The 23,350-nt window shown below is 35.6% G+C and overlaps 1 protein-coding gene across 2 annotated transcripts in view; it reads left to right on the plus strand.

Moving 5' to 3' along the window:
- Window positions 1–23,350, plus strand: part of LOC106469235 (leishmanolysin-like peptidase) — a 101,940-nt gene that overhangs the window by 24,260 nt on the left and 54,330 nt on the right. For both annotated transcript variants that reach the window (XM_022397692.1, XM_022397693.1), the window contains exon 2: window positions 6,449–6,581. In XM_022397692.1, the coding sequence (XP_022253400.1) occupies window positions 6,525–6,581 (57 nt within the window). In that variant the 5' untranslated portion in view covers window positions 6,449–6,524. The remainder of the gene's footprint in view (window positions 1–6,448; window positions 6,582–23,350) is intronic.

Below are 23,350 nucleotides of genomic sequence, written 5' to 3' on the forward strand. Positions count from 1 at the left end.
CTATCTTCAAGTTATGTTCTTACCTTTGAAAACTATATCATAACAAAGTTTTATTATTGGTTTATTGGAATAATATTTTCATACATAAATATGGAAAGTATATTGTGTTTTCCTGTGGTCCTAAGTGTTGTAATAACAGTTAACTAGGGTCGCAAATACGCCAAAAAGCTTCCATAATACCAGAACTATAAAAAACGTATTATGGGACAACATCGTGTTTAAGCAACGGAGTTACAAGAAAAGCCTCTGTATTGGATTGTAACTGCTTTATTAAATAAGTGACATTGAAGTACGTGTACTTGTTTTATTTTTACCCTTTTTTATTTACAGCTAGCTACTTGATTTACGCCAACACGCCACGTTGTAAAACATAAAAGACAAGTACGCATTGATTATCCCTGTCACGACAGTATGCACCAGTGTTATCAAGTTCGCTTTTAATAAGCGGAATTGGGCTTCTTTTTTGCTGTTGTTTTTTAAAAAGTCGCTTTAATTTTTTGGGAGTCGCTGGTTGTAGTTTTTGGGGATTTATTTATTCTGAGGTTGCTTATTTGGGCATTTTAGTAATAGCTGAGTACAACACAAAATGATTCACTAGGTCAATGACTAGCTTACACATCGTTTCAATTTTATAACTATCTTATCCCCACTCTTGTTTAATTAAAAAACACCCACAATCGTGGATCTTATGGCCCTCCCACTAGACACATTCAATTAAGCCGCACAAATCGTCATTTTGTGGGTAAGCCATAAAAGAGCAGTTTTCAAATGTTCCCTCGGTAGAACAGCGGGAAGTCTATGGATTTATTTACAACGCTACAATCAGAGGTTTGATTCCCCACGATGAGCATATCAAATAGCCCGATATGGCTTTGCTATGAAACACAAGCACAGTTTTGAAAGTCAGTGCTGTTTATTTTACTTGCGAGACCTGGCAACAGTGGTTTGTACACTTCTTTGGGTGGACATCCGCATTATGGTTTTCGTTTGAAATAGAGTATTTTGTTGAACCACTCGATGGCCAGGGACAAGGATAAAACTTCTGCGAAGTTTGTGTAAAAGAGGGTTTAACACATCTGAGGTGGCCATTAGTGAAATGCAGTTGTTTTTGTGCCGTTTTAGAAATACAAAATATTGTTTTGGTGAAGTTTAACTAATTCTGAACTGATGAACTATGCAATTTTAAAATTGTCACACGTGTGCACCAGTGTATTTCTTGTTTTACAGTGCCTTGCAAAAGTATTCAACCCCCTACCAATAATGTGACATTTTGATGAAATACAAATATTGTAAACAATTTTTTAATGAATTTGTTTTTATTCAAAACTCTAATGGTCAAACTTAACACTGATGTGTGTGAAGTAGGTTGAATGTTAGAAAAACCTGCAAAGAAAATATATAAATTGAAATTTGCTGATTGCATAAGTATTCAGCCCAAAAAGTCAGTACTTGGTGGAAGCACCTTAGGCAGCAATTACTGCCGTGAGTCTTTTTGGATAGGTCTCTACCAGCTTTGCACAATGAAACGGTGTAATTTTTGCCCATTCTTTCTGGCAAAATTTCTCCAATTCTGACAAGTTTGTTGGGGATCCTTGATGGACTGTAATCTTCAAATCTCGTCATACATTTTCCATTGGATTCAAGTCAGAACTTTTATTGGGCCACTCCAGCATATTCACTTTCTTCTTTTCAAACCACTCCAGTGTGGCTTTGGCCTTGTGCTTCGGGTCATTGTCCTGCTGAAATGTGAAATTTCGAACCAGTTTTATATTGTTGGCTGACTCAATCAGGTTTTCCACTAGGATTCGCCTGTACTTTGCACCATCCATCTTCCCCCTCAATCCTGACAAGCTTCCCAGTTCCTGCTGATGAGAATCATACCCAAAACATACTGCTGCCACTATACTTGACACTTAAGATGGTGTAATGTTGACTGAGTGATGTGCTGTGTTGGGCTTGCGCCAGACTTAACGCTTTGAATTTAGACCAAAAAGTTCAATTTTTGTCTCGTCTGACCACAACCTTCTGCAACATGTCTACATTATTATTTACATGCTTTGTTGCAAACACCATACGAGATTTAAGATGATTTTTTTCAGTAATGGTTTCTTTTTAGTCACTCACCCTTATAGGCCAGCTTTGTGTAGGGCCCGTGATGTCGATGTATGAGCTTTGACTCCCCCCATCTCAGACATGGAGCAAAGTCACTGTTGTCTTCAAAGTGGAATCCCTAACCAGTTTTCTGCTTGCCCGTCTGTTTAGTTTGGAAGAGCTGCTTGATCTGGGTAGTATGAAGCACATTCCACTTCTTAATGATAAACTTCACCGTACTCAAAAGGATAATCAGCGACTTTGAAATTTTCTTGTAACCTTCTCCTGATCTGTGCTTCTCTACCACTTTACCTCTTACTTGTTTGGAAAGCTCCTTAGTCTTTATGGTTGGTTTGTTGTATCACCATGTGTGTTGTGGCTTGAACAGATATATTTAAACCACTTTGATTACACACAGACAGAGACTGTAAAACTATTTCAACCAATTTCCAATAATTGTATAGTGTATTGCAGCGCAAGTTCATATGTCAAAATAGTGTATGAGTAGTATAGATAGATAAGCTTTTACTTTACCATGACAGCTATAATGTAAGTTATGTTGGTATATATGTGTGAAAAGATGTCATAATGTACTGATATTGGACAGGTATAATGCCACCTTTGAACACAAAGTATATAATATATACCCTGAAATAAATTTCACTATCACAAAAATATGGACTTCTTTTCTTTCTTAAGCTCTTTGCTTTGTAGAGAAAAAGGAAAAACTGCTCCACTATGGTATTACTAATACATTTACTGTGCTGAGCTCGGAAGAAGAGGGCCCGACTAAAAACTTCTGTGGACGGCACTGCACGGGGATTTTGCTGTACACTACAGTAGTTTAATAAGGCTAATTGGCAAAAAAATTTAGTAATTTTAAACTTTCATATCAAATAACATTTGTCTCATTGAAATATCCTGAAAGTGATATCTGAAGTATAACACTACAGTATTATACAAAATACTAGGCCGGCTGTGTTCAGTTAGTAAGTGTGCCCTGACTGTGAAGTTGAGGTTTCATGTTTCAACTCCCGATACTGAGAAAAACGGGCTCTGCACTTTGGGGCAATGGATTGGCTATAAAATAAATGGCCAAATCCCACTATTCGATCTGGCAGTAGTAGTCCAAGCGTTTGCGGTGGGTGCTGTTGAATAGCTGCCTTCCCTCTAACCTGTCAGCAACAAGAGTTATATAAGTAAGATTTTGATTCAGGGTTTAAGTTATGTTTAATCTTAAAAGCCAGAATATTGTTAAGACTACTTTTCTAATTGTGATAAAGAATAATTAAAGTATTAGGAGTTAAGATAAATGATAAGTCAACTAACTTTTAACCAACGTTCAGGATAAAATTAATATTATTGCTAGCAGCATGTAAGATAAATGTAAAGCCTATTTTATCAGGCGTGATAGAAAAATACCAGAACTACATTCCTGGACGAGAACACTCGTGTGTCTGCAAATAACAAAAAAGCTTATCTCCAGCATTAAGACTTGCTGGTATTGCACTAGACATCAGTTGGGATTAATATCTGTGTGGTGTTGACAACTTAACTCTTGGCAAAACACTGTATCAGGATAGTGAAGCTTGTGTCACGTAGATGTTATTAAACTTGTTCAAGAAGACGGCGTGGAGGCATAAAGTACACATTATATGTCAAAGGACTTTATTGTATTTCTGTCTCTTAACTGAACGTTCAGCCGATATTTTTATCTGGCTCTTTTAATTCGTGTCTGCCATTCGCTCAGAGTACTTGTTTGTGTAACTGTTTATGTACGTGTCAGTTTGCGCGACTACATAAACATTGTTCGTCTCAGCGTCCATATTTATATAAACTTATCTTCAGATCTGTGCAGTTATTTTGATGTTATACGACTGTTTGTTTCTTTGTCTTCTCATCCATCCTTATGTAATATAGTTTTGTGCATTTATCTGCATGCCAATTTTTTTATATTAAAGTGAAATTAAAACGTTGTTAATGATGCAGCTTCTTGTGATTTTACCTACAAGCTAAGAGTGGAATTTTCAGACTCTTTGCCAATGTCTTACTTTCATCTAGTATTTAAACAAAAGAGGACGATTCATTTTGAAATGTAGCTTTCTTTCCTTTCGTTTAGCTATTCGTTACTTTGTTTTGTTATTGTTTAACTATTCATTTTTCATTTTGGTCATGTCTAACGATTTTATTTTAGATTGTAATATATCAAATAATATCTTGCGAACCGTGGTGACCCTCAGTGGCACAGCGGTATGTCTGCGGACTTACAACGCTAGAAACCGGGTTTCGGTACCTGTGGTGGGCAGAGCACAGATAGCCCATATGTAGCTTTGTGCATAATTAAAAAAAACAAATAGCGAACCGTGGTGTCTGTCCGTGCGTTCGTCTGCCTCCAATTTTCGGTGGCCGCTTCTCGCTGCGTGTGAAAAGCTGCAGGCGTGAATAAATGTTTCCCGTCACTGGGGACGGGTAATTTTTCTTGTATTTAAATAACTACCTATTTATTGGGTTGTGAACTAACGAACTGCGGCATGTGATACTTATTTAGTTTTAATTTTATATAAATTTAGTACAATGGAAAATTCACTACAAAATATTCTCGAGTGTATTGTTTTACTGCTAGGATTATTATTACTTGTGAGCGAGTTAAGTCTTCAAACATATAGGAAATCAAATTCAATATTATTAAGTAAATACTTATATCATCAATAACTGATGTTTCTCTACAACGTAATAAAAGTGATTTTATGAATCATCCAAAATATTCAGATGAAACTTATTGTTATCTAAACAGAATATGAATGAGTTTTTCGTACTTGTCTAAACGGTTTTTTAAGAATCCATTTAGATGTGAATTTTCCCACTTTTTCTATGCACCTACAAGAGCTGTTTGTTTGTTGAATTTTGCGCAAAGCTACACAAGGGCCATTTGCGCTAGCCGTCCCTAATTTAGCAGTGTAAGACTAGAGGGAAGGCAGCTAGTCATTACCACCTACCGCTAACTCTTGGGCTACTCTTTTATCAACGAATAGTGGGATTGACTGTCACGTTATAATGCCCCCTCCCGGCTGATAGGGCGAGCATGTTTGATGGTACGGGGATTCGATCCCGCGACCCTCGAATTGCGAGTCAAGCGCCCTAACCATCTGGCCATGCCGGGCCCTTACAATGGCTATAGAAAATTTTATAATCGCGCATAAATGTTTTTGAAGGAAATTATATTCAAATGAAAAAATTATTTGAAACAAAATATTCTTAATCTGTTTATAACAGTATGGATATACATATCCTACAGGAAACGTCCATAAACGCTGTACTCCGTCGTAAATGTACGAAATAATACAAATACAAACGGGTTGTTACAGAGTAGTTTCATAAATATTATCAGAAAAATGATTGTTTCTAAGAGTGGAAACGCAAAATTAGTGTTCGATTTGTTGGCACTGATTCTTAAATACACAATAAAAGAAAAGTTTCGTTCAGCATTTATCGAGGATTAATGGTGAATTTAGACAAGAGTCGGTAAACGCACGAAAGTGCTTCAATTTCAGTTATTTCGATATTAGCGTGTTCAGTTGATGGTTGGAATCGACCGATTATTATCGACATTAACCAAAGTCTGGAGATTTTCGTAACGTATATATACTTGAAGTTATTCAAAGAAAGGCAAGGTATTATTACAAGTATTATCTCTAGTAACACTAATATGAATCTTATAAATCAGTATCTGAAAAGCCTTATACGATCGAGCACGTGCTTTTTAGGTTTGTTGAAACTAGAGTTTTCTTTATGTTAGTACGCTGTAGAAAAAGAAATATATTATTGTTGTATATGTGATTCCGCATTTTTCTTAACATGATCATAAAAAAAAAAGAAACGAGCCATTTCGTAGTTATTTATCTTGTGCTCTCGAAATTTGTAAGAAAGTTTCAGTAGTTATTTGCCTGTGTGTTCGAACAGATAGAGCTGGAATTCTTGGAACCTAACTCCAGAAGTATATAGGTAAGACTTTAATAAATAGAGCTGGAATTCTTGGCACTTAACACCAGAAGTATATAGGTAAGACTTTAATAGATAGAGCTGGAATTCTTGGAACCTAACACCAGAAGTATATAGGTAAGACTTTAATAGATAGAGCTGGGATTCTTGGAACCTAACACCAGAAGTATATAGGTAAGACTTTAATAGATAGAGCTGGGATTCTTGGAACCTAACACCAGAAGTATATAGGTAAGACTTTAATAGATAGAGGAAGAAAACTTTCTTATCAAATATGAAAATAAACTTAATAATGGTGACATTAAATGTTATGAATAAACAAAAAACATAGCGATAGTAATTTAATTTTTTTCTCTAGCAAATATGTCATTGATCAACTACACAGAAAAAGGAAAACTTTTCATTGGACCTTTAAAAATAGATGTTCGCTGTTCATGCACGAATTACAGCGATATTATTCAATTAAAGAACATCCTTTGAAACTTTTACAGGTATTTTGTGATCGTTTTGATTCATTTTTTAAAGAGTGTCACCTGTTGTAAGATATGTTCTCCGAAAATACTCAATAAAAATGTTTGAGCCGTAGTTTAAAAAGCTGTATTGGACATTATTGATTCATGTTTGTCAAAAAGTTTCTGTAACATATAAAACTTACATTCGTAGGCAGTTTAATTGCAATGGTTTATTTGTTTAATTTGTTAAAATTCTAGGTGTTTTTTCTTGTGCCAAACTTTCTGTATTTCAGAAACAAATATGAGTTTGATTAGTAAAGTGAGATATATACTTGTACAGTACTTTGATTAGCTTATGTGTCTCCAGGGGTTTTTCTCACAACACGTACACTCCAAGCACACACACTGTAGAATTCACCTATTATCATAACATATAATATTGGGTCGTGTGAAACTAATGCATTGTTTATCAGTTAAATGTTAATGCAGCCATGCATATGCACTTGATAAATAGCAGTATTATTCTAATTATACAGTACTCTGAATTTGTTAGGAATAACTGTTTCTCAGTTTGAAAAATACTCAGTATTATTTTTGTTGATTTGTTTTACCAAACCCACAAGGAATACGGCACCAGTATATTTATAGGCTTTAATTTCAAGAATTTTCTTTATTGTTAAACACAAAGCTACCCAATTGGCTCTCTGTTCTCTGCCCTCCGCGGATATCGAAACACGAGGATGTTTCAAGTAGTTTTCACTCCTAGTTATTTGTCGTTCATGACGACCCTTTCAATAAAGCAATGTTTGCCAAATGGGATGATACGTGTCTTGTGTTGTGGTATGCAGGCATACCGTGAGTTTTCTGCCTTCTCCTTTTAATGTCAACTACGACCCTTCCAATAAAGAAATGTTTACCAAATGGGATGATACATGTCTTGTGTTGTGGTATGCAGGCATACCGTGAGTTTTCTGCCTTCTCCTTTTAATGTCAGCTACGATCCTTCCAATAAAAAAATGTTTACCAAATGGGATGATCCATGTCTTGTGTTGTGGTATGCAGGCATACGGTGAGTTTTCTGCCTTCTCCTTTTAATGTCAACTACGACCCTTCCAATAAAGAAATGTTTACCAAATGGGATGATACATGTCTTGTGTTGTGGTATGGAGGCATACCGCGAGTTTTCTGCCTTCTCCTTTTAATGTCAACTACGACCCTTCCAATAAAGAAATGTTTACCAAATGGGATGATACATGTCTTGTGTTGTGGTATGCAGGCATACGGTGAGTTTTCTGCCTTCTCATTTTAATGTAGAATTTTTTGTTTATTACAAGACTGTAATTTTCACATAACGCTTGGTCAAGAAATTCATCAAGTTGATTTCGTTCTAGCGCCTTTATTCCTTTGCCACCCTATGGAGGTAACACCTGTTCTGCTAATTGGGACAGTGGCTGTAAAGTTGCACGTTGTGCAAGGATGTCGACAGCCAGTGTCCTCCAGTGGTATGGCGGATGATATCTCGAGGTTACGACCTCTCGTATGTTTGAATGAGAATGAGAGTTTTATAAATTCATGTACCGGATCCTGGGTGAATTGGTTTGCGGGAATACATCTTTAGGGAAAACCCAAGTCTAATCAACTAATGAATCGCACTGAAAGGCCAGTCAAACAACCATAAGAAAGTACACACGCTGTATTTTGTGTCTCTGTTCTATAAGGAATGTTTCATTGTATGTTGCACATCATGTCCAATGATATGTATTTTTGCTTAAACTCGGTTAGTTTCAGCTAAATTGAATATTACTTCTTGATATATCCTGCCCACCACCCCCATTATAAATCGGACTTATTTAATACTATTTGAGGAAATATGTTTCACCTGAAAATACAAGTGTTTTTATTTTTGCAGTGTATTTTTGATTTTATGTTCCAGCTCTCGTATTTTTGCGCAATATGGCCTGAGCATGTATCAGAGCCTACATGCAAGGTCTTTTTGTCAAAAGTAAACAGATACTCGAAACATGATAAAGAATTTACTATATATATATATACGTATTACTTCGATAGATGCGGCGTGCGTATAAAGTTTTTTTTTTTTGCTCAATTTTTATGAACTTAAAACTATAATCCTGGCCATAAAGACATTTATAATAATGTTTATTGCTGCTATTGTCGTCTGTGTAGTTATTCTTTAAATATTTGTTTTCTACGTAACTATAGAATTTAATTTATACCTTAAAGTAAAACATAAAAGAGTTAAAGAAAACTTGTAAAATATATTGAAAGATTTTATTGTTTTTACATTTTAAGTTAATTAAAACACATTTAAAATCTACTGAATAGAATCCTTCGTAAACAAATTATACCACAAAAAAATATGATGTGCAGCTTAAATTTCTGTACTAACAATAAAATGTACATACCGAAAAGAAATCTCTTACATTATTAGATTTGCTGAAAGAGTGAAAAATATATCTTGTAACCTTACGTAGATATCAAAATGTGTGATGAGCAAATTGGGCATTTTTAGCATGTTTTAAGGCTGGGCGTGGTTCAGTGGTTAGTGTGTTTGACTGTCGGTCAGAGGGTTCACAGTTTGCGGCTTGTTAGCGCCAGAATGCTCTTTTAAGGGGCGGGGGCGGTATAAAAGTGATGGTCAAATCCCACTACTCTGTTAGTTCACATTGAACTTGCTAAAGGGTTTGAGAAAAAGGTATAAAAGGGTACAGATGTTGTTGTTTTTTTGTATAAGAGTGACTACCAAATCACACTGTTAAATAGTTCCCTTTCCTCTAGTTTGTCAGCTTCAAAGTTAGAGACAGCTCTTGCATATAGCCCTTGTATAGCTTTGTGTAAATATGTGAAATAAAACAAACTAAACCCTGTAATATGTAAGTTATAATTTAGGGACAGATATGTGTTTACCATTTTTTAATCAACGAAGAAGTCAAATACAGAAAGTTACACAATTGTTTGGGTATGCTGGACTATTTCATATTTGTAGCATTCAAATACTATAGTTGTAACTCTTTACTAATTTAGTAAATTATTTTTCCTGTATTTGGGTATGTTACAGTGGTGTAGGTAACCTCTTGTTTGGGTATGTTACAGTGATGTAGGTGCCCTCTTGTTTTGTTATGTTACAGTGGTTTAGGTAACCTCATTTTGTATATATTAACCTTTTTTGGATATGTTACAGTGGTGTAGGTAACCTCATTTTGGATATGTTACAGTGGTGTAGGTAACCTCTTGGATTTAAGTTTCTAATTCGTTTTAGAAAAAAACATTCTTCTTGCTTATTATGTTGGCTCCACTGCTTACTATTGGCCTCGTAAATCTTCCAAATACAACTAAATTTTTCTAAAGTTTGCTTGCCTTCTGCTAATTTTATTGTTAAGTCTGTCTTACACAGCAGGGGGTCAGTCTACGGACTTGTATGCCTTCCCTCGTGACATTTCTTTGGTCGAGGTATCAATCTGGCAAAAAACAATGGAAGATTAGAATGTTGGAGAACTCTGGTTTCCTTTTTTTCTTTAATGGGATTAATGTAATGACGTGTGAGACATGACATCCTGGGAAGTTCTAATTGATCTCGGGGCTCAGTAAGATTATAACAAAAGTTAGTTCATGGTCATAATTGCCTGAGCGGCTGTCGTATAATCGCCAAAGCCTTGCTGTGTTTCTGAATAGAGAAGCCGGATACTTAAACAGACGTTGACAATGTGGCATACCAATTTTAATTACCTTTGTTTTGTTTGGCAATAACATATTTTCTTTGTTTGATAATAGAACAACTGATAAGCCTCTTGTTTTGAAAATCATATAAGACTCGTGCGGTTAAGGATGCAGCTCTTTTCGTCTTTAGTGCTACGTTTATAAACAACTATTCTAATGGTAAGTTTATTTTTAAATATACAACAACAACATATTTTAATATTTTATTATGTATCTGAACTTGAAACTGTGAAGATTGATGGATAATATAATTTCTTAAAATGGTAGCACAAAATTCCAAGCTTACACGGCAGTGCTCTAGAAGTGGATATATATTTTCCTATGGCAGTTAAAGATCCATCTTAAGAGTTGTCTATTTGACTTCTGTTGTAACTTTAAAATTAAAATACTTACAAATGTTTTGATAATACACGGATTAGTTAAAATTCTGTTAGAAGAACAATTCATAAGTAATGCAAGAACAATTTTGAATAACGTTGTTCTGGACAGCAAATTTAAATTCATCAAACTGTTGCTAAAGCTACTATGCAATCCTTGCAAAGTACCAATTTAATACAAAATATGGAATTTGTGATTACTTTTTTCTTTGCTTTGATAAAGTATAGAGCAGATATTGCGCCCAGTTATGTAACACAAAACAAGGTGTAGTTTGTTCGCAGTTGTGTTATGTGGAACAACAACAACAAAAAAAAAAGACAATGTACACAGAAGGATGACAAATTGTTGGCAGAATCCACTGGATACCTTCATGAATTGAGTTCTTCAGGAGTGAATGCCTTATCATACAGAAGAGGTAGTGCATACGAGAATTTGTGTAAAAAACGAACAAACTTGCATTGTTTCATACAACTGATTTATAGATTTATATCTATATATTGAACAACATGCAAGTGCATCCATAATGTAGCATAAGGATATTATTATAAATATAAATCCTTTGTTCTGTTACGGATTTACTTGATAGATTTCAAGATCGTTGTCATACAACTACTTTGTCTCCTCGACTAGTCAACAATGAGTTTACGGACTTGCAACGCTAAAATCTGGAGTTCGATTTTCCCCGGTGGTCAAAGCACAAATAACACATTGTGTAGTTTGCGCTAAAACAAACAGCGAGGTTTATATCATACAGCAAATTATACCAAACAACAATAATGCAACAAATTTGAAACATTGCATCTTTGAAGCTATAGCTTTTGTTTCGGAACGTGATTTAATTTCATCATCTACTGGTAGGGTTTGTCTGGAGACAAGAGCGGCGTAGACCACTTCTTGCTTGTACAGAGAGCACGATCAGTATCAGTTCCACTTGATCATCGCGTGGCAGTCAATAGCTTCTCAGTTTACTGTGGATTATGTTATGTCAGTATTTTCCAATAAGGACGTAAATCAGAAATGTATACACATGTTCTTTGAACGAAGTCGAAGAACGTCACTGTATTGTTCAACACGAGATTCAGGAGTGCGTGCATTGCATTGTACAAAAAAACAAAACAACAAAAAAACATTTTTTGCCTTAAGTCTCTAATTCGTTTTTCACGACCATTCTTCTTGCCTATTATGTTGGTTCCGCTGCGTACTATTGGCTTTGTAAATCTTCCACACTTAACGCCATTTTCTAAAGTTTTCTGAGGACAATTTTAGTCACAACTTGTGTCTTTGAACAGTAACAATCCAAGGAAATGTTCGTTATTAATGATCTCACCATACTCAGTCGCAGATACCTGTGAGAAATCAAATAATCATTTTCGTCTTTTTATGTAACCACAGTCGAGCACAATAAAGAAATATTTGGAATTTCTATCAGCATTCAGCAGATGAGTCTAGATATTCTTGAAAAATAGATTAAATCAGCTTGTTATGACGTTCTCTTTAAAAGTAGATTAAATCAGTTTGTTATGACGTTCTCTTTAAAAATAGATTAAATCAGCTCCTTATGATGTTCTCTTTAAAAATAGATTAAATCAGCTTGTTATGATGTTCTCTTTAAAAATAGATTCAATCAGTTCGTTATGATGTTCTCTTTAAAAATAGATTAAATCAGCTCCTTATGATGTTCTCTTTAAAAATAGATTAAATCAGCTCCTTATGATGTTCTCTTTCCGATAGTGCTTATGGATTTCTTAGGTAGTGAATATTTTAAGTTTTTTCAACGAATTTCAGGAAACTTCCATTTCCGTGTTTGGAAAGTTTCTCATGGCGTTCACGAAGAACAATATTTTGAGTTTCGTGAACTCTTATCCAGGCAATATATATTTCGAATACAGCTTACCAGTGCTCCATATCTTATTTATCAGGAACGGCGGATTTTTGTATAGACTGTTAAATTAGTCAGTTAAAGTCAGTAGAAATTCTGACTTTTTTTTTCACCGCTGAAATACCTCCAGCTATTCTGCTGACTGTTGACATAAAACTGGTGACAAAATTTTCTAATCCTTTGTTCCGGTTGCGATAGTTGGCTAGCTGTGTTAAATATGTTGCAGTAGAAGTAAAACACTGAATTGCGTGTGATCTACTATTGAACCCATTGTCTTGGTGATTATTTTCCATTGACAAGTCGTTGAGTATAATATGTTTTGAATTTATTTTCCTTGTCGTTTTTGAGATAGTCGCCCCCCCCCCTTCAATGGCACAGCGGTAAGTCTGCGGACTTACAACGCTAGAAACCGGGTTTCGATACTCGTGGGGGACAGAGCACAGATAGCCCATTGTGTAGCTTTGTGCATAATTACAATCAAACTTTGAGAAAGCCATATGTTTGCAGTTGTATGGCCTTATTTCAACCAACAACTCAATCTTTTAAGTCGATTGTGGCCATTTAGCTAGCTCACCCCAATCAGTGCACATGTATTTACGTATTCTGTCTGCTTTTTCTCGTTATAGCTGTTTGTATTATGAAAAGCTGTAATTTCTTAGACAGCGCAGCAATAACTTCTAACACATTTAGCAGCAGTAATTACTTGACTCAATCTGATGCTAGTCTCTTCACTTGCTTTATAGTATCACGTTAAAAAAACGCCCTAATCTGATTCTTATTCTGCTTTCCTTTTATAATATTAAATTATAGAAAGACAGCGGCTTCCGTCAGACTTTTTTTTTCTTAAGTTTACTGTTAAATCATCTTTTTCTTGGTTTATCACTGTTTTAATTATCACATTTATCAATTATCTTGTACTTTTGCCAAATTTAAAAATAATTTTATGTTTTTTTAATATTATTTTCTCTTTCTTAAAAACGCTTGGCTCGGCCTCTTGGTTAGCGTGCCTGGATTGTGGATCCCATGGTCCATGATTCACGTCCTGTAGCCGAACAACAAAAAACATCACTCTACGCACTTTGGGGCCGTTGACGTTATAAGAGTGACAGTCAGATTCTACTCTTCGTGGTTTTTTTTAGAAAGTATTTTAACTAAATAACTATTTCACCATTTTTGGAAAGTTAACTATCAAAAATAGCGTTATCAATTCGTTTTGGATTTAAATTTAAAAACACCAAAGTAATCTTTTAAACATCGTAACATAGTTTCTTAACACATATTAAGTCGAGCTGATGAAAAGATGTAATAAAATACACTAAGGGAAGTAAATTAATATATATTGAATTGGTTACATTATAGTACTAACATTCTTTCAAGCAATACTTTTATTAGTACTTCCTTGTTAATAATATATCCAATTTTTGTATGATACTTTGATCAATGCACGAGTTTCTTTTACAATAATATAACACGTGAAAGCCCAGTATACTTAATAAGATTTGTATTTATTTTTACCAGTACATTCTGAGGTTTTATACAGAAAAACAAACAACACCATTCGCTGCATATCATGGGGCATGGCCAGGTGGTTTGGGCGCTCGACTTGCAATTTGAGGGTCGCGGGCTCGAATCCCCGTCCCACCAAACATGCTCGCCCCTTTCAGCCGTGGGGGCGTTATACTGTTACAGTCAATCCCACTATTCGTTGGTAAAGGAGTAGCCCAAGAGTTGGCGGTGGGTGGTGATGACCAGCTGCCTTCCCTCTAGTCTGACACTGCTAAATTAGGGACGGTTAGCGCAGGTAGCCCTCGTGTAGCTTTGCGCGAAATTCAAAACAAACAAACAAACAATTCTGGGGTAAGATAGGGTTGTTCTCTATCCCGACCCTTTCCACTATCGTTTAATGCCAGAACATCGAGGGCGTCCCCATCCCAGGAAATCCAGCAAAAGAGCGGAAAATCACCTCTCACGCAGTTGACGTTACCTTGACCATGAGCTGTACTCGGGCGATAGAAAACAGCATGTTTTTAGTAGACGAATATGGTGAAGCTACAGGAGCCAAAGTAAATAGATTTAAAACACCGACATTTTGGTTAAGGAAAATAAAGATAGACAAAATAAATCCCACTGGTCAAAAAAGGACCCATAGTTCAGTCAAAATATTAGTTATATGGTTTAATACCGAAGATGATGCAGTCTACAATTGGGACCTACTCATTAAAAACGTAGAAAAAACAGTAGTAAATTGGAAGGAGAGATATCTTTCCTTCCTAGCTAAAGCTCATGTTTTAAAACAAATAGCACGAGCAAAATTATTTTACATAGGACAGATATTTCCCCCCAACAAGCAAAGATATCACTAGAGCAAACAAAATCATGTATAGTTTCATATGGTCAAATAAACCCGAACTGATCAATAGAAATGTGGTCAACTTCCCTCCAGAAAAAGGAGCTCCAGGAATGTCAGACTTAAGTACTTACTTAACTGCAGCCCCCCCCCCCCAGTGGCACAACGGTATATCGGCGGACTTACAACGCTAGAAACTAGGTTTTGATACCCGTGGTGGGCAGAGCACAGATAGCCCATTGTGTAGCTTTGTGCTTAACTAGAAACAAACAAACAAAAACTTAACTGCAATCTGGACACACCTCACGATCTCACAACCTGAATCAGATTACCCAAACGCTTTCTTTACGTCCTATATTTTAGGTCATAATAGTAAACATTTCACAAGGACTTACCACGGTAATAACAGCACAACCACTCCCAATTACCTAAAATTCCATCTAAAAACATTGTCCCAGCAATTAGAAATAAGAAAATAACCGACTTAAAAACTAAAGAATTATATAACTTAATGCAAAAAGAAATATCGCCTGAAATGAAACAAACTACCGAAATGTAAAATGATCCAAAGCTTTGGATCGGGTAAACTCCAGGTGTTTTGAAGCGTCTCGCTGTGATCTCGCCTGGAAGTAGTCCATGAAATAGTCCTCTTACAAATCTAGATTATATAAGCTCAAAATAACAATTGTCACTGTATTTTAAACTGTTCGCCATGCAATGTATGGCTGTCTAACACCAGCTGCCTTATGGAGGAAATTCGCCTCCATTTTCAACATTAAATATGTATACCACAGTACTTTTCTGTCACCATGTACCTAAATCTCAAGTTTGTTTTTTTCCCCCCTTCCTCTACTTACTAGGAGAATTCAAAGCGCAGATCTGGGCATCCAGATCTAGAGGAATCTTCGAACGCGCACGTGACAGGCTTCAAGAAATAGTCCAAAAGATCAGGCGTGCTATACGTACATATCTTAGAACCGAAAAACAAGGACTCAGTAATGAAGATTTCGCAAAAAAGGTGGACGCGGAAAAATTTTGTATCTTCCATATCACCGATGATGCCCTGGATCTTAAGTTCCAACAGCAGGGCTTTCCTTAGTTACCTGTCTCCGTCTCCATGACTATGTTACAGAATTCCAAGTAGTCAGAAGGATCAGATCCCGATGCAGAGTGTAGTTTGTATTGTGAGCGATTATGAACTCGAGTTCTGTGACTTTCATTGGACCGAAAACAAAACTTTACCCACTGATTAGAATCAACCAGTCCGTCTGTGTGTCTGTGATATATGTTTTTCTCTTTACAGTTTTTTATTCGTTTTAAACTACTAGTAGAGAACCGTGAAAACCAGGTAAACATCAAAACAAGTAAGCTAAAATTCTCTATTCTAAATAGCCGATTGGTGCATCCCCACAAGTTCAGCAACTCATGTTGAGACCCGTGAGGCAAAATGCCAAAACTCAAAGTGTCAAAGACTTCATCCGTGGAGAAAATTTATTGACCCTAAAGTTTTAAGTTTAAAAAATTGACTACTTCCTCCGAGGAGGAAAATAAGTGTACCAAATACCGTTATACTTTTCTTAGAGGTTTTAATGTATCCAGGAGGACCATATTTCGGTCATTTCTCATGCAGATAAATTTACTGAAGGCCTGAAGCAGATTAGACAAGATAGGAGTGAGACGGTTCTTAACTTCACTCCGGCTCGTCTTAGAACCAAGCATAAAGTAAACATTTGTGGGATCATTTTCCTAGGATAAATTTGTTTAGAAACTAGTGTTACCTAGTAGTTTAAATCTGAGTGCATGTTTTCCCCACATAAACAAGCATTGCAGTAAACCAGGGTATGTCTCCTAGTGTCGTTAACAATATAATAAACAAGGATTTGAAGTTCAGAAACTTTCAGTCACATTTTGAAATCAATGGCTGGAACCACAGCAATCCGATTCGATCACATACCTGTCAGTTCCTTCGATGTAGTTGCAATGTATCTTGCGCCTTTCATATGTTTAAACTAGATCTTGGAAATCGAGTCCATGTAGAGTGGACGAACTCTGCATGTTAAGATATGTGGTTTGAGTTGGCATCGCTGTCTTTCGCAGAAACTCCTTACAAAGGAAATTGCTCAGTTGGGCAGTAGTGCGTAACCATAAAAATCAGACTGAGCACGATCGACGATGGAGATCCAAATATCGTTCTTATAAATAAAGTGGTTATTAATCTCGTTACTGCCCCTATTCATGTCATATTGTTAGTGAAGCTCTTCTGACTAATGTCCGTTCTTGACGGAACTTAAACGCAGGCTTGGTAAGCTACAGGAATATGCAAAAGATGGGGCTCAGTTCCCTTGCATAAACTACCAAAAATAAATATTTTCACCTCATATAATAAAATTCACATCAAGAATTAACTTTTGTAGCCAGCTGGGTGACCAAAAGTTACAGGAATCCTACACAATATAACTGACATGGCTAGTATCGAGCCATTCACTCCCTGTACTTAGGGGGTGCACATACTTCTTCCACATTGTTTAAGATGACTCCTTATGTGTGAAGTTACTTATTTTATAAACTCCTCCACCTCCACCTATTTGAGGGTTTTATTGTACCCCCTATCTCTGGACTTGTAGGGTTTTATATATCATCCACGTAGGGAGTTAGACGTTCTAAACCCTCAGTAACTATATATTGATATTTGTGAATAACAGCATATCTACATCAAGGTTAATTATATTGGTTTAAATATTATTTATTTATTTACACTTATAAATAGTACTTATATATACGTATATATATTACAAGTTACATAATTAGTAACACTGAAATCATAAAGAGAATGCTGTTAATTACATTCATGTGATACTTTATTACTTATAATATATATATAGTAAAAACATAGCCCCTTAGTGGCACAGCGGACTTACAACTCTAGAAACCGGGTTTCAATTCCTGTGGTGAGCTTTATCCTTAATAACAAACAACAGCAATCAATCATAAAAATAAAATTCCCCCTTAGTGGCACAGCGGTATATCTGCGGACTTACAACGCTGGAAACCGGGTTTCGATACCCGTGGTGGGCAGAGCACAGATAGCCCTTTGTGTAGCTTTGTACTTAAATAGAAACAAACAAACAAAACTAAAAGAGAAATTCTGACATTACAAAATGTCTTTAACAACACATGCGTTACAATGGACACCTTGAAAAATTTGTCTTGGGACGCTTTTTTGTTTTATGCCCCCCCCCCCAGTGGCACAGCGGTATGTCTGCGGACTTACAACGCTAGAAATCGGGTTTCGATACCCGTGGTGGGCAGAGCACAGATAGCCCATTGTGTAGCTTTGTGCTTAACTTCAAACAAATCTTTGTTTTATATCATATTTTGTATGCATTATGAATTTGTCTGGTGTATCTAGACCTGTTCCTATGTTCAGGTCAAACGCTTTCATTTAAAGGTGATGATTGACCATCTCCCCCCTTTTTATTGATTTTCACGGCATTTTGTACCCGAGTTTTACTCATATAAACTCCTCTTTCCCAAAATATTTGAAAAGCACATGTGGCCCTCTTTGTTATTGAAATTAATTGACCGGGTTTACTGAACGTGAAATAGATAGATTAATACTCTTAATTAACAAAGATCTTTAAACGTTTTGGTTCTTAGACTTGAATAACGATTGGGAACATTACCATTTTTATCGGAAAAGTGAAGATGGAACGGTAAGGTGGTGAAAACTTTTACGTTTCAACCGTCTTGTAGTGCACGTATTTCTGTTCCAGTTTGTAGGCCTATTTGTTTGTTGCTAAGCGCGAAACTACACGATTGTGCAGTGACCGAAACTCGATTTTTAGCGTCATAAGACCAGAGACCGTTTTGCCACTGTGGGGCTTTTTCAAAACAAGGTATCAGACATCGCTTTCCAGTTCAGGTTAGACGACGTGGATGGAAAATATTGATAAGTTTGAAGTAATTAAAAAAGTGGTAAAATATTATGGACTACTTTACGTGAACGGTTTTCGTAATTTTTGTTAAATAAATTGATAATGCAGCTTTTCCGCAACACCATTTTACCGTAAATCTATTTTTTTCATCAAACATGCTTGTACAACGCTCTGAAGAACCATCAATATATGTTAGTCTAGCTGAAATTAAAGGTAACTTGTACTTCTATCCTGGTTTCTGTTTGTTTTGTCACATCTTACATCACCATATTTCCTTTTAACTTTCTCTTCCTTCATTCTGTGGGTGGTATTTAATTGGATCTTATTCACACCATAAACAGTGGTGGAAGTACTTCTTGTTTTCCTAAAAATGGGCCGAAGGGGGTCACCATTCGCACCACTACACAGTGGTATGTGGTCTGTCAATCAGTCAGTAGACACTAAAATGACATCACAAAAGGGACGCTTAACGTTGCGATATGTACTGTTGTGACGTCAGTAAAACGAGCGCATGCTATGAATTACGAGAATAATTTTGCACTCTGTAGGCTACAACATAGCATGACATTAACTTCAAAATCAAGAAAGAAAAATAGTTGTTACATTTAACTTTAGTTTCATTTACTCTTGAAACAGAACACTTTCGGGAACCTGTGCTATACATCTAGTTATAGTTTTCATTTATTTTTGAGTTTGTGTAGTTACGTTTTATATTTTGTAACGAAAGCTGGTTGACTTGTGAGCTTTAATTGTGTATAAAGTTTAAAATAACCTCAGGGTTTGTGATAAAAGTGAAGCAACACAAAATAGCTAAGGATGCCCAGTAAGTAAACAAAAATGATATAAAGGACAATGTTGTATTATGTTCCCCATCTTTCTTTTTATTTTTGTTATTGAATCCATAGTCACCTTATTAGATGCTAATTGCATACCCTGCTTTCTGGGAGGTAATAATTGACTGATTTAACCTTTAAATTCTAAACCAAAAGTCTATGAAAAGTTGAAATGTGCTCTATGTGATTCTTTTTTATCCAATTATCGGGCAGAAAAATTGTAAAATAACATAGCCCTTGTACACCGTCTGACGGTTTCCAGTTACTTTACGAAAATTGCGGGATTCGAGCCAGTCAACTCTAGTTGATGGAAACCAAAAGTCTATAAAAAAAAAAAAGTGGCAATGTGCCCTGTTCAGGGGCTGTTTAATCCCCCTTCTCGGGAAAAAGCCTAAAACAAAATAACCAAATATAGATATGAAGTTTTATAGGGTATTCACACGCGAATTCAGTGCAGATAATCCGTTATTAGCTGATGGCGTACTTAAAGGCAGAAAGTACTGTGTGTAGTTATGCTTAGAGGTCAAGGTGACCACAAAACGCAGTGGCAAAAATTGATCGAAATCAGATTAATTTCTTGTGATTTTGTATTTGTCTAATTGACATACTGGATTAAGTTGGACTTTTCTTGTGTTTTAAGTCTAGTATAATGTTTATAGGTTTGTTCTCTTCGGTGAAACTTAAGTTTTGCTTTTTCTCCTCGCCTAGGTAGTTGGCAAATTTTTGTCGACGAATACTGTTGCTAGACTTTATGCATTGTGCTTTTTTTCTATAAAAAAGTGAAAATGTGCCCTATTTAAAGGGATTTTTTATACCTTTTTCTCGGGCAAAAGTTATAAAACAAAATTGTCCATGTACACCGTCGAATGGTTACCATAAAAATTACAGTAATTGAACTGGCTAACTCTCGGTGATGGATGGTAATACAGACACAAACATAATGGATCATACTTGTTATATTTATTTGTTGCCATACACCACCAAGACGTTAAACATGGAGACCATGGGTATCCATCGCAATTAATGTCTCTGAATGACAAGTTAATGAGTATTGTATTTGTATTTTGTATTTATGGCAAAGCTACAAATGCTATCTGCCGCCGTCCATAATTTTAAACTACTGACCAGAGGGAATGCAGCCAGTCAGCAGCAGCCCTACCGCCCACCATCCATATTAAGAGACCTACTGTCACTCTTATAACGCAGTCATAATTTAATGTGCGAGGAATATTTTGTAGAATCGAATGGATTCGAACATGGCTTGTCAGCTCGGAAGTCCAGAGTTCTATAATAGGGCAAACTCGCGTCCAAGGTAATGAGGAAATCATTATGGATTATCTTTTTTTTTTTGCTTATTTGCTGATTGCACATTTAGGCTTGTTAAAAAGTCTTAAACTATGTTTGGACAAGAATAAGTGATAGTTTTCCATAATTCAATGATCAATACTACACAGATTTAAACTAGGTTCTGTTTATTTGTTTCCAAATTTTGAGAAGTCGGCCGTGAACTTAAAAGTCAACGTGACCACTAAACTCACTGGTAAATATTATATCGAGATCGAATTAATTTCATATGATTTTGGTTTTGTTTAATTGACAAATATGATCAAGTTGGATTCTACTTGTGCTTTAAGCTGAAAGTGATTCCAAAACCAAATGATGGTCCAAGTCAGTTTATTGGTCCTTTGCTGCTAAATTTGAGGTGGTAACACAGTAAACCTAACACCTGTGGTTGTTGTAATCAAACTTGTTTTCATTTCAACACTGTGATAAGCGAAGACATTGTTTTGCCGAGGTAGTTTCTTCCGATATTTGTGCCCCCAGTGGCACAGCGGTATATCTGCTGACTTACAACGCTAGAAACCGGGTTTCGATACCCGTGGTGGGCAGATAACAGATAGTCCTTTGTGCTTAACTTTAAACAAAATCCGATGTTTGGTCACAGGTCAGATGCTAGTTCTATAGCAAGCACGCATTTCTGTGTATTCAAGCGCCAAGAAATATTGTAAAACAATATACTTTAACTATTTATAGTAGCCGTGTATCTCAAGGAAGAATTCAATCCCAAAGTACATAAATATTTTACACTTAGAAATCCCCATTTCTTTAGTTTTGTGCGTAATCCTCAGTGAAACTTAGTCAGCGGGTGAAGTTAAAGAAAAAGTCCTAAGGACAATTTTATACTCACCAAATTGTAATAGAAACTTCCGTTACTTGTTTTCGAGTAATGTTTTAGTTGGTGAAGAATGTGTTAATCCCCAATACTATGGCAACTTTAGACAGCACGGTAATACTGGCTAACGCTTGCACTTTATTATTTTGTGTCTGTGTTTTTTGTTGTTGTTTTTTCTGTTTGATTCAGTAACTTTAGCCTAATAGAACGTTGTTAGATTTATTTTCTTCGGTGTAACGTAAGTTTTCCTTTTGCTATTCGCCTAGCTAGTTGGTAAATTCTTATTGGCGAATACTGTTGCTAGACTCTATGCCTAGTACAACCTCTAATCTTGTTAAGGTCTTTAGAAGACAAATAAATTACTAGTTTGTCCTCGTAGACATTTTTTATTTTATACAAAATTCAGGTATCTGAATATCACGGTATAAATATGAATCACTAATATCATTTGTCATCTTGTTTGATATTTGTTTATAATAGGAAAATAAATGCGTAATTGTAAAACTGAAAATGAATTTCTCTTTGGTTTGTTTTTAAATATCGGCATTATCTATCAGAGGCAATGGCTTAGGTTTTTTGTACATCAATTTTATTACTTGTTTGATTGATAGATTTTTTATTAATGTTAAAAACACGTGTATATGTAATCCACCTGCGGCCGAGCATGCCCTAGTGTACCGGATAGGATCTGCGTGTTTATATTGTTCGCTTCCCGTTATAGCAGAAAAAAAAAATCACACTACGCACTTTGAGGCCGTGGGTGCGTTATAAGGGTGACGGTCAATTCCATTATTTGATGAAATAATAGTAACCTAAGAGTTGGTGGAGGGTGTTGTTGACTAGCTCCTTTCACTTTAGTCTTATCAATTCAAAATTAGGTATGGCTTGCTCTTTGAGTGAATACCTGACAATAAACCAACAAGCAATCAATGTACAGCTATTTCAAACACATTTTACAACAAATATGAAAAATTATAAAAATGAAGCCAATAACTAAACGGTGATTTTAATCTGTTTAATTTTATTTCAGGAAAACATACGATAAGTATTTATGTTTAAAGTACTCACAGGTCTCACATCTACAGACTATATTTGGCGATACAGTAATGCAGAAGGAACATATAAGTCTCATTGGGAATCATTAACACTTGTGGAACACATGTTCCGTGTGGCTAAAGACCCATAACAACAATAACTTTACAGCAATATTTGTTATAAGACAATCATGACTATTGTAATTAATTTTTATATGTTAATACATGTTAACAATAATACAAATACTTTGGATTTTTTATTTACAAACAAACGCCTTTTCCAAAAATATTTAATTGTAATCCAAAAATGCGCTTTGATAACATTTTATAGTTGAATCGAGCTTGTAAACCAATAAGCCTAATATTTGTAAATAAAAAATCACGTAATACTGCTAGGTTTTTGTCATAATTTTCGTATTATATTAATCGCAAATTATAAATCATAAGTGTGTAGAAACAGCGTTTCATATTGTTACGTCTCCGTTTGTTAATTG

Source organism: Limulus polyphemus, unplaced genomic scaffold (genome assembly GCF_000517525.1).
Source record: "Limulus polyphemus unplaced genomic scaffold, Limulus_polyphemus-2.1.2 Scaffold3370, whole genome shotgun sequence".
NCBI classification, from domain to species: Eukaryota; Metazoa; Arthropoda; class Merostomata; order Xiphosura; family Limulidae; genus Limulus; species Limulus polyphemus.